Source organism: Sebastes fasciatus, chromosome 24 (assembly GCF_043250625.1).
Source record: "Sebastes fasciatus isolate fSebFas1 chromosome 24, fSebFas1.pri, whole genome shotgun sequence".
NCBI lineage: Eukaryota > Metazoa > Chordata > Actinopteri > Perciformes > Sebastidae > Sebastes > Sebastes fasciatus.
In genome coordinates, this window is record NC_133818.1 from 5320102 (window position 1) to 5339259 (window position 19158).

A 19158-nucleotide genomic window follows, 5' to 3' on the forward strand; every position below is an offset into this window, starting at 1 on the left:
GATGTAGAAGCAGAGGCGTCTGGGCTTTTGGTCTCACACCCGCCCCGCTCTCTCAGACCACAACGCCGATGGAGAAGCAGCTCCGATTACCGCCCATTGATTGCTCATTAATACCGTGTGAAGCCACATCGGCTCTTTTGAGTGCAGTCGCTCTGGTTTATTGAATGAGGAGAGATGGGAGTAAATATGGTGAAATGAGCCTCCGCTCCTGGAACCGCAACTCACAGATCCGCTTCGAGTGATCAAACAAAAACCCCGGCTTAATGGATTTGATCTCTGATTGCAGACATTGTCATGACTTTGACACAAGTAATTAAACTACAAATGAGTTTGCACACACACTGAACTATAGACAAGCAGCTGGTCTGACATAAAAAAATAATCATCCCTTCTGTTGCAGAGCAAACGTCGGGCTCTCTCCACTGTTGTTGTGTGCAGTCGTTAGAGAGGCGCACACAGCCTCCATCATCAAAATAGCATCATTACCAGGCCCTCCTTCCACAAAAGTCAACCACACAGTTGACAAGTAAACACAACAAAGCCGAGTTGAGCCATCTTAATGAGGGCGGGGGAGCAGGAAGGAGACGAGGACTGAATTTACCCCAAATACAATCCGTGGAAACTCTAATCACGACAAAATTCCTCCCCTCTCTTTCTTTTTTTATCACTCACTTTCCATCTCCGTCCTCACCCTCTCCTCCCCCACCCACCCTCCAGGCAGATCTGCTCAGTCTGCTGAGCCGGTTGCTTCCAGGACAAATTGGGCATCTTGTCCCTGCTGGACATACTTCCCCGTAGCAGCGCTGCCCTCCCTCCCTCCTGGAGTGATTCAGCGAGCAGGCACAGCCCCGAGCCGGGCTGCTTCATTCCCCTCATGTGGCTCCCTAAACAGCACTTATCAGGCTCTCACAAATAACCAGAGGGCACACAAGAGCCATTGTTACATAAAGTGTTGCTTCAGCAACACCGCTTTAACATCAGCTTAAGGTTATTTAACAGCTAGACTGTAAGGCTGACCACAAATAATAACAACAATAAGCTGTTTTGACCACTGAATATAGGTATTGTATATTATACAGTTAGCAACAGCTAGTGCAGAGGAGTCAACCTGCAGAAAACTATTATATAAGCATCAACAAAAGGCCTTTTAACATTAAAAACTCCTTATTTCTGCATTAAAAAATCACAAAAAAGTGCCGGTATCTGTTCAAAATGTACCTTAAAGGGAGATTTGTCAAGTATTTAATACTCTTATCAACATGGGAGTGGACAAATATGCTGCTTTATGCAAATGTATGTATATATTTATTATTGGAAATCAATTAACAACACAAAACAATGACAGATATTGTCCAGAAACCCTCACAGGTACTGCATTTAGAATAAAAGAATATGCTCAAATCATAACATGTCAAACTGCAGCCCAACAGGCAACAACAGCTGTCAGTGTGTCAGTGTGCTGACTTGACTATGACTTGCCCCAAACTGCATGTGATTATCATAAAGCGGGCATGTCTGTAAAGGGGAGACTCATGAGTACCCATAGAACCCATTTACATTCACACATCTGGAGGTCAGAGGTCAAGGGACCCCTTTGAAAATGTCCGTGCCAGTTTTTCCACGCCAAACTTAAGCACAAGTTCGGAGCGTTATTTAACCTCCTTCACAACAAGCTAGTATGACATGGTTGGTACCGATGGATTCATTAGGTTTAGCAGTTTCATATGATGCCAGTATCTTCACTAGAAACATGCTAGCCTCTTCATTAAAGTGAGACAAGAGATTTTAGCGCCTAAAAAATGAGACACTGTTTTCTAAATTAATTGTTAATATCACCATTTCACCTCCGCCTCCCTCAAGCTGTGTTTCCAGTAAATTGCCAACCTGTGGGAAACACAGTGTGCTTTGCAGGACCTCATTAAAACCTTAATCTGAAGCTCAACACTACTGCTCACTCAGACTAACTCAACAAACGTTTGTGGACTTTCCAAGGTAAGTTAAACATCTGGCGTCCTTGAAAGCGTGTCTTGATAAACAACACTCACCTCATCTAGACAGCGCTCGTACTGCTCCCTCTGGTTTGTGTTCTCCGAGGCCAACGTCGAGTTCTTCTCCTGTAAAGGACACACACACATTCAGGGTCAACGCAGCTCAAACCTCTCTGGGACTTTGGTTACATGTGATGCAACAAAACAACAACAGTGGAGACGGAAATAGCAATCAAGCAGAGCTGCAGCTAACAGGAGAGTTGCTTGGCGAAAGGTCAGATGTCAACGCTGGACCAGGATGGCCAATAAAAAATTTACAAAGTAGCAGAGAGAGAAAGGTCAAGGGGATGGAAGTTATGATGGTGAACTTTGGGCCGGCAGGGAGCCATTTGGAGTTTGGACCTAATAAGAATATCTCCTCCACTTGCCAAGCGATGAGGCGGCGCCCTATTGATCTCTGGGAGTTTCCAATTTGTCAGTGGCAGGCAGCATATTAGGAGCTGTCAGCCAGCCTCGCTTCCCTCGCCCTCTGCCCTTTAGTAGAAACTACCAATGCCTTGATGAAAACATGGAAAGCATAATTACAACCCAAAACATTCTCACGATGCCGTCGAGGAAGAAACAAAGTAAACTAATTAAAGCCTTGAAGCCTGATTGGGATAATTAAAACAATCTTGTGTTTCCTATGTGTCCTTGAATTTCTATTTTTAGGAGATATCTTTTATTAATTAAAATTTGCTCACGGATCATTTTCCTATCATTAATTGAAAAAAATAAATAAAATAAAGATAAAATCTCTTTATCTTACTCAACAGCAACTAAAATAACGAGGACAGAACCTGCCAAATAATAAATAATTAAATACATAAATAAAATAAATAAAATACATAAAATAAATTAAATAAATTGAATAAAATAAATAAATTAAATAAATTAAATAAATAAATGACTTTTAATTTACCACAAATAATATTAAAAATAAATGTAGGCATTAATTCATTGATAAAATGTTACCTTTTGTATTAATTCCCCTATCTATCTACTCTTCTATTGCAGTTTCCCTCAAATTTATTATTTATTTATAATTAACTTTTAAATGCATTTATCTTTTTATGTATTTATTGTGTATTTATTTTAAATTTATTTTTAAATGTATGCATTTCGTATTAAATTGTATCTATTTATTAATTTCTGCATAATTATTTTTGCATTTCTTTTCCTATTTATTTCCCGAAACTTATTTATTTCTGTATTCTTTTCTTTATACATTTCTTCAGTTGTGGAACAAGTACTGTTAATTAAATAAAAGTAGTAATACCACAGTGTAAAAATACTGTTGCAAGTAAAAGTCAAAATCTTACTTGAGTAAAAGTACAAAGGTATTGCAATCAAAAAGTATTGAAAGTGAAAGTACTCGTTATGCATTATTAATAAATCATTTAATATATTAAACATATTAATATTGCAGCTGGTTATGGTGTGGGACTTTTTAAATACGTTACTGCTGGGCAACTTAATCTACAATATTATAATTTATTATTAGTTGATTGTATTTTGATTTAATAATCTGAATCTGTAAAGTAACTAATGTTATTAAATAAATGTAGTGCAGTAAAAATAACACTATTCCCTCTGAGATGTAGCAGAGAAGAAGTGGAAAGTAGTAGAAAATGGAAATACTCAAGTAAAGTACCCGGAAATTATACATAAGTACAGTACTTAGTTACTTTCCATATCACCATTTCTTTATGCATTTCTGCTTTATTATGCAAATGAGGGTGCTGTCATTCAACGTGTGTCATCAGAGTGCATATATATAGTCTGGTTTCCTGCAGCATCGTCCTGGAGCTAACCGCAGTACAGCAGTACACCTACACAACAGCTCTTTCTTTCTAAGTGAAGTATGACGCGTTATCTGACTCTCCAGGCCGTCGTTACAGAATGCAACATAAGTGGTATTTTGTTACTTGAGCCCTGACATAAATGTTATGCTGCGTTCAATGACACAAAAGCCTTTAAAAGGTTGAACGGAGAATCCCAATGTCATCTGGATTTATTAATGGGTTTATTATTGTTCGCTGCAATGCACGCCGTAACATTTCCCTCTATCATTGTCCTCTGGAAAACCTTGATATATAAACTGCTCCCCCGGCTAACAAACACAACGTAGAAAGACGGTTCAGTTTGTGAGGTGACATGCTTGTGAGGGATTATTTCCATTTCTTTCTGCTGCTGTCAGGAGACGGCACAATGCACGCTGATATGTGAGCAGTCAGCTCGGGAGCGAACAAACAGATAAATGCAAAGAAATAAACATGTTTACTGTGATGGATTATGTCGCTGTGGCAGTTTTCAAGCTTGTAGAACTTGTTAGTATACTGAGCAAGAATAAAGGGGAAGTGAGGAAGGCCCTGAGGTCTACAACACCAGTTAAAGGGATAGTTGTATGAGGTACTCATCCATAGTCAGTGTGTTAACTACAGCAGATGGAGTTTGGAGAAACAGACAGGAGTACCAGCACGGGAGCAGACACACAAGGCTGTTTGTTCACAACGTTCAGTTTCATTTCGGGTTTTTTTATGGAGTCTGGTGGCTTTGAAGAGAGCATAGATAACGGCTTCAGTTCCCCGTTGGAAGGGCTGTCTGACGGCGAGGTAAAGCAGTGAATATATTCTAAATACAGCGTACACTTACACTGATATTAGATGGCTAAAATCTGTTTTGCTGCTGCCACCGTCCACAGCAGTACTTTGCTTTCCTCCTGTCTGTTTCTCCAAACTGGAGGCGTGCCGAACGTCATCTACTGTAGGTAATACACTGACTATAGATAAGTACCTCATACGACCTGAACTATCCCTTTAAGGAGAAAGAGATCAGAATATAAACCTAGAAGTTTGTGTATTGCACGTTAATAAATGACCCTCTGTGGGTAATTTTAGCACTTATGTTCTCATCACTTAACGAGTGAGATGACCAACGGGCATTTCTCCCAAAGTCTTGGTGTTTCCATTTAAGCCCCAGTTATAGACCACAGTGCGTGCCTGCCAACTTAATGAACAGCACGGAGAAATAAGAACCGGGCAGTGCTTACTTAGTGTCGCTGGAGTTTATGCACAACGCGCGGCAGTGATGTATTGCCTCTGCTTCGCTCCGGCTGCTTTAAGCCGGGCGGGTGCATCCATCACGCCGCGCCGGATGAATGGAATAAAATGGCAGATAACTTTTTTGATAAAGACGTTTAAAATGTAATGTTTAGGTAATGCGCTTCATCCGATGGATCACCGGGACGGGTTGACCGTACTTCCTGCCAGCAGCGGAAGATAACGTACGACTCAGGAGCAACAGGCAATTACCTGCCACTTTGCTGTAATTAGAGTCGATCAGGGAGGCTTTAGTGTAATGTTACTTTGTGTGTGTGCACTGAAAGAAGCTGCTTTAGCTCCTTGTTAGATGGAGCTTTATTATCTACCATGGTTTGAGATGACGTAGAGACTTTATGTCACACGCCGTCCACCACATAAGCATCAAGAGGAGGAACTTGGAAATGAGAAGGTAAGACTGGTGGCCTAATTTAATTAAGTCTGAGTCCTTTAATTGCTGAAGAGATCTGAGAGGATGTGTCCGGTGGCTTTGTTGAATAAAAAAACAATCATGGTGGATCACTGTTGCTCGGGGCTGGCGGCGGAGTGCAGCTCAAATCCCCGAGCGCAGAGGAAAACAAACCGGAGCTGGAGAAGAGCCCGAGGCCCCCGGCGGCGACTCTCACAGGATGACTTTGCTCTCCAAACGAAGGAGAATTTGATGAGCTGTCACGCTTTCAGACACAACCGAGCAAGGACTCTGAAAACTGGCAGACAGGCTGGACCACAAAGGATAGCCAGGGGTGGCTGGGAAGTGTGCATGAAGATGAGGAGCGAAGAACAAAGAAGGTAGGTAGAGAGAAACAAAAGCAGTAAAGGTGGTGTACCTCCAGTGTCTTGAGGCGATCCAGAAGGGGTTTGGTTTTGTCTTTGTCCTCTTCTGCTTGGCTGGCATCGGGATCGGCGATCGGCGGCAGCTCCGTTTGAGTCGACGGCGGGGAGCCGTTCTCTTCGGGGCCATCGAACTGCTTCCGCACTTCCTCAGAGAGTTTATCCTGACGCACAAGAAAATGAGACAAAGTTAGAATGAGAGAGAAAGGAGGGAAATTTGGCAAGAAGAAACCTGAGCAGATGGGAAGAAAGCGTTCAGAAGCGAGGTATGACAAATGTTTCGGGGCAGGAAGACGGGTAAGGAGTCGTGAAAGGCAAGAATCAGAGAGAAGAAAGGGGAGAGGATCAGATGGGTAGACGGGACAACAGGGAGGCAGGTCCGAACAACAGAGCTCCAAAACATCCCCTAATCCCTAATCATGTTTCACTTGTTTTCCAAAGAGTGGCGGTGACCTTGAGGGCTCTCGTCTCGTCTGGATGACGGGGATCCGTCTCTCTGTCAGTCTCTCTGCCAGATATCTTTTTCCTCTTTTTTGTTCTTCCTGGCATCTGCGATAAGTAACTAGTGGTAATAATTAGCCACTAATTAGGCGCTAGATCTGGCTAGCACCAAACTGCAAAAACACAACGAGCTCTCAGTCGCACTCCAGAGATTATTCAGAGTTTTTCAAGGAATCTTTGGAGCCAGTAAGTATGAACTACTTTAGTGAACGTTTATTTATAATATCAACATGTAGCGGAAATAATAATTAGGTCATTGCAATAGCATCTTCTGGTTTTATTTTTTAACATACGTTATTGTGTCAGTACATATTGGTAATTAATCTCCTTTCCTTTCTGTTTTTTAATCATTTTGACTCAAATTTTTATACATTTTTATCGTTCACTTACAAATAAAACAGTGAATACATAAACAAACAAACAAACAACAACAAAATAGTAACAAAAACAAACAGAGTGGGGTAAAAAAAGGAGAATCTTCTGGTTTTAACGTATAGTAATATAGTTTTAAAACCAAAAAACGCCACATTTAATTGTTCCAGCGTCTCAGGATTTGCTGTTTACCTCTCAATTTCAAAACATCTTCTTGGGCTCTGGGGAACTATGAAAGGACATTCTTCACTATTTTCTGCAGTTTATAGTGTAAACGTATGGCCGTGATCGCTCTTCACAGGTTGAATATGTCTATGATTTGATAGCAGTTCAACAAAAAAATGATTTTCTCCTCTAACACTCTAAAATGGTTTCATTTGAATACCTACTAGAGGCCAGGAGAGGTCAAACGTTTCCACTATCGTACAAGAAATGATGAAGATTCTGCAGAAAAAAGGAACTAAATTTCAGCAGCAGAAGAATCATTTTGATTTTTGTTTTATATTATATGATTTTTTTTAGTATTTTATGATCTATGGTTTTGTGATCCCTTAAAATTAAGCAGCGTCCGCTTTTTTAACATGAATGAGTCGCACCAAAGAGTGATTTCCTCCTCTAAACCTCTCGGTAATGAACAAGAAAAAGCTTAAAAAGATTAGAGAAAACTGTGAAAGAAAGGATCTAAATTAACTTTAACAAGTGCTGTGAATGAAGCAACGCTATCTTTTCTTGAAATGAGTTATTCAGAGTGTGATATATCACCGTGCACACACACCTCATGCTTCATTCATTGCGGAGCTCTGACGGATGATTGTCAAACCTGACAGAGCTGAGGTTAGCAGCACTAATGGATGGCTGCAGCTCCTCTCTTATATATATATCAAAGATTCTCTCTCCTAATACGAAGTGGAAATAATGTCCTTCAAGGCTCTTTGTTTTCAGCTTGATCCAATCTCCTCTAAACATATATTAGGTTTTCAATCTTGCTTGATTCCATCAGACAATCGAGTCCGAGGCAATTCTTTAAGTTTGCTTTTTGTTTGCCTGTGAAGTGTGCGGTTTGCTCTGAGAGGCTGCTCATCAGACGGCGTCAAAAGGGCTCCGTAATAATCTCCGCAGAGAGAGAGAGCGGAGAGGGAGAGGGGAGGAAACCCTGTCCCTCACGCTGCCCTTTCAAGTTATTGAGTTTGTCTGCTGAACACACAGAATACAGCTGCAGCCGGAGCACACAACCGTCATAATAACCCTCCAGGTTTCTTCTCTTTGACTGCTCAACATGAGAGCAAAGTATGTCTACATGCAGCAGTAAATACTCTACATCACTTACTATGTATACATGCACACTAATAGTGTTTTGATTGTGAATTTGAGGATTCAGACATGGGTAAATACAAAAAAAAAGCTGCAGAAAACTTTCCCTTATTTTCACTCTAATGTTGAATTAGTTGGGTTTGAACCCAAACTAAAAACTGTACGCCTCCACACACCACTTCACATTCCACTTCCTATCACCTCCGTCATTCTGCTTCTCCCCAACATAATCTGTTTGTGGTGGGGAAGGATTACCCTGCGTGCACAGAGAACATTATTTGCATACTGACACACTGTATTCATGTCGCGTAATGTTCCCGACCGCGCTATCTTGTCATATTTTCATTACAAAGCTTTTGCACCTCAGGACAATTTACAGCACATCAGTCTTTTATCATGGCTGCTAATCCCGTGTTTCACCAGCCTGACATTTCATCTTTTACTTGCTCTCATCACTCAGCGTCTATTTCCGTCTTTTATTCACGGTGATGAACGTCATTTATAAAGACACTCTTTTTATTGCACACTTGCTGAACTAGCGATGCCCTTTTCTCTCCTGCTCCCTGGAGGCATGTTACTGCTGGATGTTAAAGACAATAATGCGGTCGCCGCTTTATGGACACTATCATCTGCTTCGTGTGACATAAAAGAAGGATTTATGGTGGTACTGCAGCTGGATAAATACTTGAAGAGGTGTCTGCAAATAAATGCATCACACATAGTTGGAAAGTTTGGGAGTGAATAACACACAGAAGATAAACAGACTGAGGCTACAGCACTTCAGCGCTGCAACACCGTCGAGCTCCAAATTGTGAAGTGCGACCTTGAAGGTGACCCCGTGCTTCAGAAATATGTGGTATTCTTTCTGCCTTCTCTGCTCAGTCCCAGCGGCTATTTCTCTTATGTAACGGGGTCGGCGATGGACGCCCTCACCTTGGCTCAGTCGAGCTTTATTCAACGCCGTCTGAGCCGACGAGTACGAGGAGCGAGATACAAAGATACCTACAAAATGATTACTGCCTTATCAGTGAGGAAATAGAGAATATGACTGTATATCATCAGTGGACTTGCAGACTCCTTTAGACTTTCATTACCTGCCTCTAGTAGAGATGTTATGATACCATTTGGATTCCGATACCTGAACTTGCATATCAAACATAACTAAGTAGTTCTGTTGCCTAAACCTAACCAAGTTGTTTCCTGTGAAGACAGAAGTTTATTTTGAAAAGACTGTATGCATGTAATGAGAAAGAAGCGAGATGGCTCACGGTCATGTCCAGAATGTAAGTCCAAAAATTGTGCAAAAAAACTCTTGCAAGACTCAGTGCCTGACGACCTCTACTAACCTCACCTATTCAAGGTCAGAGCATTTACGATACCAGCATTGGTACTGGAACAACTCTACTCTCATTGAATGATAACAGGATTTGTAGTTTACCTTGTAGGCCTTCATGATGTCCACCGTGTCCACAGCAGTCTGCTCCACGACGCCCTGATTCTGCAGCAGCGACCGCACCGTCTCTTCCATCCTGCAACAACAGAACACATATCACTGTGTTACGGACAAACAATGTCATTTTATTCGGATGACTTGTTGGTTTCACACACGTCTTACAGATAATAAAACAAAAGCTGTGGATTATCCCAAATCACTGGGACATTGTTTCTTGTTGTTTAGGAAGTTAAAGCTCCTCAGGCGTGTTGTTGCTCCGAGGTGTAAGATACCAAACGTGTTTTTAATCTCATCTGCAGAACAGCCGGTGCAAACCAGCCCGAGGACCTCGGGGTTATACCGGGTTAAAATGTCTGAAATGATCACCAGCTGCTGTGAAGTGAAGGCACCACTATAAACATCTAAAACAGGATCTATTTTCAAGCTGTTTTACAATTTTATGAGATGTTTGTTGTTTGAAATGGATCATTGCATCCTCCAATTATGATTTTCTTTCCTTTTTTGCATAAGCATGCACACACAAACACACCGAGTGATAATGAAAAGAGAATGGGACTGAGTCAGTGCCAGAGACGAAAGATGGATGATGGTATTTTTTCTGGATTGAATCCCAACTTCTGCTCAGTTCACTATGCTGCGAACACTTTGTCCAAATGACTAGATTGAGAACAAAAATGTGCAAACACAGTACTTACTGACTTATTGTGTGTGATTTTGTAGGCGTATGTCTGTGTGTGTGTGTGTGTGTCTGCTGATAGCTTGAATTAAGTGCAATCACAGCAGCAGCAAACACAGAGCGAGTGACCTTGACCTTCAAGTCCCGGTCTGCTCAAAAACAATCTGAGCTTCTATTTTGTGCCGCTAACACTGCAGGCTGCATGCAAAACAGGTGGCAAACAGTGCGTGTGAAAACTGCCTATTTCCATCTGAATAAGAGCCACATGCCATCTTTATCCCCGGAGCTGCAGGGTGAACTTTAACCCCTACATGCATTCACTTTCTGCTTCTGTAAGACTACCACAGCAGCAGATAAGCTACAGGAGATGATCTTGGACCCCGCTGGGATCATGTAAACGTAAAATGATCAGATAAAAGTGACATTCAGGAGCACCGGCGGACGGGGAGTGACAGCCAGGTATTGTTAGAGAGGAGTATCTGCACAAAAGAAGGGCTTTCTTGGACATAGTCAGGTGGGGAATCATCTGAATTTCATGACTCTGTCTTCTTCTTTTACTGGTTTGATTCGCAGTGAAGTTAAACAAAGGTAAGGCTTACGTTGAAAGAGGAAATCGTGGTTGAAAATGCACATTTTTAAGAGTAGAAGTCACCCAGTTTGTCACATATCATTCGCATTAGCAAGAACAATCACCTCCTTTTCTCTCCAGTCCCAAACCCATGACTTATGTGCTCGTCTGTGTGACAGACGGCCTTATGCTACGTATCAAACCAGTGCCAAAGAGAGATCAACATTCTGCAAGTCCTCTACACATTTATACATTTGCATTTGTCCTTAAACTGCATGCATGGACTACCAGATCAGTTTTTTTTACATTAAACCAGTGTGCTACTCCGAGTCTGAGAAGTGAAGCCAACGCTGAAGTGTCTTAAACTTGCATTCTTTCTAACAGCCAGCAGGGGGCGACTCCTCTGGTTGCAAACAGAAGTCTGATTGTATAGAAGTCTATGAGAAAAAGCTTACTTCTCTCTTGATTTATTACCTCAGTAAACATTGTAAACATGAGTTTATGGTCTCAATCGCTAGTTTCAAGTCTTCTTCAATACAGCATGATGTTCATTTAGTAAATTATGGTCCCATTTAGAGTCAGATAGACCATAAAGCAGGGGATGCTTTAGGGCGGGGCTACCTTGTGATTGACAGGTCGCTACCTGTTTTCATCTTTTTCGGACTTTAATCCTTTCACAGTGTGTTTTCAGTTCATTAAAGTTAATTATAACCTTTTTGGTCAACTAAAAATGTCTTATTCAGCGTTCAGTTGTAGCTCCACCCTCTCATGTCACTTCTGGTTACATTTTCGTATTTTCGTATTTTCGTATTTTTCATGGTGCATGAAGAGGGGAGGAGATGCAGTATGATTACAGTATAATACTGTATCAATAATACCAGTAATACTACGTGTTGTTGAGATGTTAAGCTTTAAGAAAACACATTTGTTAGTGTCTGAATGAAATCATTTGACTGCAGTATGCATATGTTTATATAGTAATTTCCTGGTAGCTGTGCAGTGATCGGCCCTGGCTGAATGAGCGCAGGCGGGCAGGGCAGGGCAGGACGGCGCTAGCCACACCATCTGTCCAGGCTGAGCCATAAAGCCGGCTGTAATCAGGCTGCTAGCTGCTGACTGAACAGTCGAGGAGACGTGCAGGCAGAGCAGAGCTGGTGGCAGATTGCTCCAGTTCCTGCTTTAAATGCTGCCCTTAATCAGCACAACGTATAGAGCAAAGAGGACGTGACACGGACGGCTTTAAAGTCCGGAGACGCTGACATCAGGTCAAGGACTAGCCGGCAGGCATGATCAGCATGGCAAGCAGGGGTAGTTCATGGACTGAGGGGATTTGGGCAGGTGACCACCTACAGATATAGCCACAGTGGGTGCCTCTAGTGTATTATCATAACAGTCAGGTCACAGAGGTGAGCATCTGTTTTTCTGAGAGATAAATCCCTGGCGATCTTGTAAAAACTCAGAAGGTTGTTACTTCTAGAGACTCCTCTGTCCACTTTCTGCAAAATAAAAAAGATTTCCCTCAGAGGAACTGTTTAGAAAAATCACAGCTTTGTTGATTTGGTCCACTAAAAATACTCAACAAGCTGCCAGCTGAATAAATGTAAGATACATGCAGGGTAAATATGTAAATGTGAAAATTAAACCTGAAATGAGAAATAGCATAAATATCATTAGGCGAGCCGACAGATGGAGTCAAAATTATTTTAATGCGGCACGAATGAAAACATGTGCCAAATGAGCCAGGGAGGCAAATGCAAGCAGCATACACACACAGATATACCTGCATTACTTCCAAATCAACATCCCGGCATGACCTCGGTGACCTTTAAATTACAGAGTGGCACACTTTGATGCCTCGGCCTGTCTGCTTCTTCATGTTTTGGCTGGAGGAGGAGGAGGAAGGGTCTGGATGTGGTGCTTCTGTGGCGTTCTGGCACACCTGAATGAGACCCTTTGTGGCTCTCCGGAGCTCTGGAGCTGCCACGCTTTCCATACCACTTCCATTTCAAAGTCACATAAAGCACAGATGTGTGGCGTCTCGCTGGACAGACTCTGGTGCTTTTGACAGCGGGGAACGACTTTGAAGTTCAGCGGTGGCGCTGAGGGAGTGAAGATACTTAATGTGGACAGAAAGACTAGGAAGATTTATTCCTTTCTGGGCAAAGAATGATGAAAAAACTCGCTATTTTCACAATATAAAGTTTCTATCTCTATGGTGAACTAGCTATCATCTCATTTTCTTTGGCAACTCATGCAGTGCAACAACACAATTACCTCCCAGTAATCATGTTGCACTGATTACTAATACCAACGCACCGCTCATAACGCCATTATTCACCTCTTTTCAATCAAAGAGACAGAGATAATTATCAGGTGGCTCCAAAAACATCAAAAAGCACATTTAAATAATGAAATCTGAGCAGTAAATCCTGCCGAGAACGGAAGTGTCCAGCGAAACATCCCATAAAATAAACAGTGTGATTTGTCATTACTGTAAATCCAGCCTCCTAAAAGCCATTTATATGTGAGAGAGAGTCTGCTAAATGCTGATGATGGATGGACTATAACTCTCAGATGACAGAGCATTACTTTACATAAAAAACTTGCCCGGTGTGATGGCGTGATTAATCTCAAAGTGCTCGCCGACGACCTATCGAAAGCATCATTCAGGGGAAGGAGAGAAGGAAGGAAGGACGAATGTTTTGAAGGGACGTATGTGGAGGCGAAAGCAAATTCTGACTTCCCTGACCCTCGCGTTGCACACGCTGAATTTCAAACGTTCGTCAGCAGTCCAGGAAATACAATTAAGGGTCCAATCAATTTTCAGCCTGCAGGCCTGATGATCTTCAGGCCAATGCACCCCTCTCGCACACACACACACACACACACACACATGATGCCTACAGCTTTGATGTGACGGCAAACAAAGTGATGCATCATCAGGACAATTAGAGGTGAAATGCTGTGTGTGACTGGTTGCGGTTAAGATATGAAAAACTTCTTCTTCTTCGCCGTTTAGCTGTCAAAAGCCACAATGACATCAAGACTTCAAACGCAGCGGCGTTTTATTCCAAACTATTTCAGTGGCTTTACACAGCTCCAGCCTTCAACGGCAAATTCCTTCACAGACCTGGAAGTGATCAAAGAGCTCCGAACCTCTCTCTGAAAAGCTGACAACCTTTGCTCAAAACTTACCCCATCTTGAGTTTCTCCCCATTTTTAGCGCCGCCGTTCTTCCGGAAAAGAGCCAGAAACACCGTGCAGACGTCCCTGAGCTCCATATGAAGAGGCATCCGAATGCACAGCCAGCACTCTGCTCTATAAAGCGAGCTAGACACTACTGCTGAAATGTGGGTCTCCAGGCTAAAATAGGCCATGCAGTCATCATATAAGCCTGAGTGCTTTTCGCTCAATCGACAGACAGCGTGGTGTGTCCCGTGGCCGGGTTATACCGAGTCAGCCTGACAGCAGATCTCCTGTTCTCATTTTCTACTTGCCGTGTCTCCAGTGTGTCATTATCCCACACTGGCTCTGTGCAGAGACAGTGATCTGGCAGGCAAAGACTTTCCCATATGTCCCACACTAAGCCCTCTCCAAAGGAGAAGGGCGCCTGCTGGGAGGCAAGCAGGCCGGTAGTCTTGGATCAGACAGAAATGGGATGGATGAAGCTCGACTAAGGACAGGGATCCCCCTGTTTTGTGTGTGTACGTGTGGTTCTTCATTGGCAATTAAGAGGCTTCGGCTTCACTAAAATCAACACTTTCCGTGTTCTTGGAGGCTGCGTGCCAGGACACTCGGAGAATCTCTGCAAGCGCCGTTCTCGACGATCTTCTCTCCAAACGTGCCACTTTTCATTAATGTTTTTCTAGATGCTCGCTTGTTTATTTTAGTCGGCGCTCTCCTGCCAATGACCGCCTGCGTCTTTGCATGTTTCACAGCTCGGACTAAGCAGGAGTTGCTGATCCCCCCCCCTGCCATGCTTGGATATTTAGGCTGCCAGCATTCCTTGGCAGCATCATATGAGCTCTATATTCTGAATTCAAAATGAAAGCCTTTGTGTTTTTCCTTTATGACAGAAAACTCAAGATGAAGATAACATAAAATCCACAGCCACAGAAAAGCCCAATCAAAGTTTTAACATTATTAAGATCAGAGTCAAAACCTCTTAACGTTTCACCTTAACAAGAGAGAAGCTGCCAAATGATGGAAAAGAACCAGAGATCAGCAGAGATGCTTCCTTTCTCCGTCCGACTCCGGTCACACTCTCACTTTATCAGCGCTGTCAGCGGCTCAGGTTGGCCGAGACCCTCTAATCAGATTTGACCAGTGAACAATTGGAAAATCCTTAAGCTGCTGAAATGATAGGGAGAACAATCACCTGGTTGTGCGGCTGAATCGAGGCCACCGGGGGCCCTCGCGTGACTGCTGCATCGACGGGCTACAATCGCCTTATCTGACCTGCGAAACTGTCCGTTTTGGCACAAGAGTATCCCATTCTTCTTCTCAGACTCCTTTCCAGCAAATAACTTATGTACGCCCACCGGATGATTGCCTAGCTTAACCCAACGCTAAGCCACTCTTATCCTCTTAGAGCTGTTTTGCAGAAAACATGCAAGGAGACCCTTTTCTTCTTCTGCGTGACCTAAATGAAGAGAGAGACTCTTTTGGTGAAGGGGTTCGGTCAGAGTTTGGAGCCTGGAGGACAGTTCAGAGCTGTAAAAGTCGTGCACATCAGTCATGCGTGTTACAGCGGGGTAGCATTACAAAGGTCCGCGCCCCTTCATGACCGCTGACTCTCGCCCAGCGACCTTTGACCTTATCAACAAGACACACATGCCACAGAAAAAGAGATCAAGAGGCCAACGTGTTTAGTATTCCCTGACAGGCATATTTCACTCCAATATTTGTTGACCAACTGCTGTGAAAAAAAGACTTTTAGGGGTTGTTTTTCTTGCTCGTTTAACACAATAAGGTTTATCAAAATACACTTACAATTAGGCCAAAGAAACTCTTAGTCGACTAATCGATTAGTAGATTTAATCGACAACAGTTTCTCCACAAAGAAGCACAGAAAAGCACCACTTTAAATCTTGTTTACCAGAGATGTGCTCATAAGTTTTTTGGAAATAAGTCATTCGGCATGAAAAAAAGCATAAAAAACGACTAATGGGCTAAAGAAATAAGAGCAAAATGACCGAATAGTTCACTAAATATAAATATATAATGGTTTATTTACCTCTTTTATCCAAAACACCATTTAGTTTCTAATAACAGATATTAAAAAATGCTTCTTAAGTCTTAAAATGTGCAGTGCCGCCTGGGTGCCACTCAGGACTGGTCTGTAGAGAGCGTAAATTAAAAGAGACATATGGAGATTTAGGTTCTTCCTATTTCATCCCTCCAGCAGTCCCACTACATTTGGAAGGATTTAGAGTGCAAATTCATGATGGCCGTGCCACATGTTCACCTCTGGCCAGAGGAAGCAGTTAGCAATGAGGAAGCCGTTGGTCCTCGAGAGCATCTTGACTTGTGTCTCCCCGATGGGTTACTAACAGGCATGTGTGTTCCACATGTGAGACGGAGACGGAGGAAGACATCCCAGCGGGAAACCTGAGTCACAATGACAGCATGGAGTCCGTTACTAACACCGGGAGACGGGAAGATGGAGAGTAGGGGCGGATGATATAGATAAAACCTAATGTCAAGTTGTATGTAGGGCTGAAATGAGTTGATTAAAGGGACAGTTTGTAGGATTTGGTGGCATCTAGTGGTGTGGTTGCAGATTGCACCCAACTGAGTACCCCACCGCTCACTCCTCCCTTTCCAAGCCTGAAGTAGCAGAGTGCAAAACTGTGGTAACACCGTTACCTTACCATAATAACACTACTTTAGGAAGTCAGACGGCGGCTGGCGGTACCACGGTTTTGCACTCAGAGGCTCGCGTTACCGCAGTTTCACAAGCATGTCGGAGAACTACAGTGTCCTTCAGGTCAATAAATACCCCACTAATGCATTTTTACCTCTGCCAATTGCATTCACACTTCACAAATCATAAAAGTGGAGTTAATTTGTGAAGATTAAAGTTTATTTTCTGCAATAATCCAAAAAGCCAATGGAAAGATCCCATTGGCTTTTTGTCGAGGGAACCAGGGCAATTCTGGCCTACAAAAATACGTCATCCATGCATGTAGCACTCTATAGCAGCGTATATGTGCCAACTAGAGCAGCTGCCAGACAACCGAATCTATACTGCAACTATGAGGTCATTTTGAATTACACGCTGTTTGGCTTTAGGCTACAATCTGCGAGCGCCAGCTTCAGAGAGAACAGGCGAGCTATCATGATGTGAGGACGGATGCCCTACTTCCGCAAAAGCTTGTAATCTGACCTCTTTCAGCGGGCCTATAAACATCATAACCAGCGTGTTTAATCCAAGGCGGAAGTTAACTGTGTGTGTGTGTGTGTGTATACAAGTGTTTGTGATTGTCTGACATAGTTACAAGCAAGTAATGGGTCGCACTTTGACCCACAAAACCCAGCGTGGTGCTTAGCAGACTTTGTTCTCTTGTGGGTAATTTAGCAAGTGATAGAGTAGAACAACCCAAATTAAGTTCAATCAGACGCTCAGATTTGGGATTTAAAGAGAAGCTGAAATGGACCAATAAATCCTTTAAATACGAGGTGCTCCCAAAATAGTCCAGACACCTATTATCTATTTAACAGGAGAAAGGAAGTAACTTCAAACGCCTGACCCCCCCTCCTTCCTGTTAATGACCCCAGATGTGTCGTCTTGAACAGGGGCCTGATTCATCCGGCTAAGCCGCCAAAAGAATGCAGGGGGGGACCATTTCGCCAAATTAAAACACTTGGTACGGGTGTGGTTGGATGATTAGAAGAGAGAACATTGATCTGCAAAACAGAGCGCAATCACTCAGCTCGCTCTCCGGTCCAGCTGTGCAGCCGGGGTAGCGAGGCGGTAATGAGAGTAGCACATGAATGCATGCAGAAACTTTACTCCGCGGAGCGTGGAGGGAGCTCAACCTGAGCGTGACTGTCCAAACAACGCTTGAAAAAACGCTGCCATTCTTGCCTGTTTACATCATCCGACATACACACACACATATGTTCTCACACACGGCCGTAAATCTGCAGGCACCAGTCATCGTCTGCTGTTGTTGTTAGTCTAGCCGTAAGTCTCCCATATCCTGCCACGAAGAGGGCCCTTCAAGACGGCAATGATTCAGAGTCAAGTGGACCGGGTCGGCTGCAGACGCCCTGGTTTTGCTGATGAGCGCACATGTGTTCTGGGTGACAACGACCGCCGAGCACAAGGAATTTATTTCCAAGGTTTGCCGTGAATGTCTTACAGAGAACAAAACAAGATAAATCCGAGCGGCACAAACGTCAAGATATCGAGCTTCTGTGTGAGCAGCAGCCAACAAAAGGCCTCCACTTTTCCCTTTCTAGAAGTGACTAATCTCCATAGCCGGCAGAGGAAAGACGACAATAAGGTCTTTAAGAGGATAAGCAAGCAAAACAGAAACCAAACAACTCGCCTTAAAAAGTTCTGCTCAGACAAATCACTGCTCTGCTCATTACCTGGAAACTGCCTCCCTCATCTTCAGGGCATGTAGGGCCCCCAGTGGCCCCCATGTTCCTGTCGGCTCACCGGTCATCCTGTCTGAGTGGCAACACAGGAAGATACACGTCCCACTCGATGGATTATATTTCTACATAGAAGTTATTTGTTGAAGGACAAGAAGACTCCCTGTCTCCATCTTCTCGCCCATATGGAGTTGTGGGACGTCCAGGGTGGGCTGCTGGGTTTGTGGGCTGGAGACTCCCACTAATCCGCTGGGAGTTTAATGACGGCGGGCGCTGCTAGTGGTGGTGCTGAAGCCCTGGGGGGTTGACCCAAGTCAGGAGGGGCTGGGCATGTGACCCATGCCAGGCTAAAAGAGCTGGTTGGGGGGGAGGGTGTGTGGATACAAGAAGCATGTGTGTGTGTGTACACCTATATGTCTGGAGCTAAGTGGCCAGTCACTTCTTGAGGAATGCAGACTTTGTGATCTCAGACATGGAAACACTCAGAGCTTTTTAGTAGTGCTGATGCATTAACTCAACCTGCGATTTTTAGATTATAGCTGGTTTCAAAGCTGAAGATACTGGTTTCATATAAACTAGAAAAACCTAATGAATCCATCGGTATCAACCATGTCATACTAGCTCGTCACGAAGGAGGTCAAATAACGCTCCAAACTAGCGGTAAATTTTGGCGAGGTAAAAACTGTCAAGGCCATTTTCAAAGGGGTCCCTTG

At 43.3% G+C, this 19158-nt stretch overlaps 1 protein-coding gene across 6 annotated transcripts in view; it reads right to left on the bottom strand.

The window, feature by feature from the left end:
* LOC141763142 (nck-associated protein 5-like) overlaps window positions 1–19158 on the bottom strand; it is a 134341-nt gene that overhangs the window by 32486 nt on the left and 82697 nt on the right. For 5 of the 6 annotated variants that reach the window (XM_074627513.1, XM_074627508.1, XM_074627509.1 and 2 more), the window contains 3 exons: window positions 9582–9672; window positions 5956–6123; window positions 2046–2114 (listed from right to left, as the gene is read on the bottom strand). In XM_074627513.1, coding sequence (XP_074483614.1) covers window positions 2046–2114; window positions 5956–6123; window positions 9582–9672 — 328 coding nt within the window. Of the gene's footprint in view, window positions 1–2045; window positions 2115–5955; window positions 6124–9581; window positions 9673–14035; window positions 14717–19158 lie in introns of those variants that run through there. The other variant, XM_074627511.1, reaches the window with a different exon arrangement.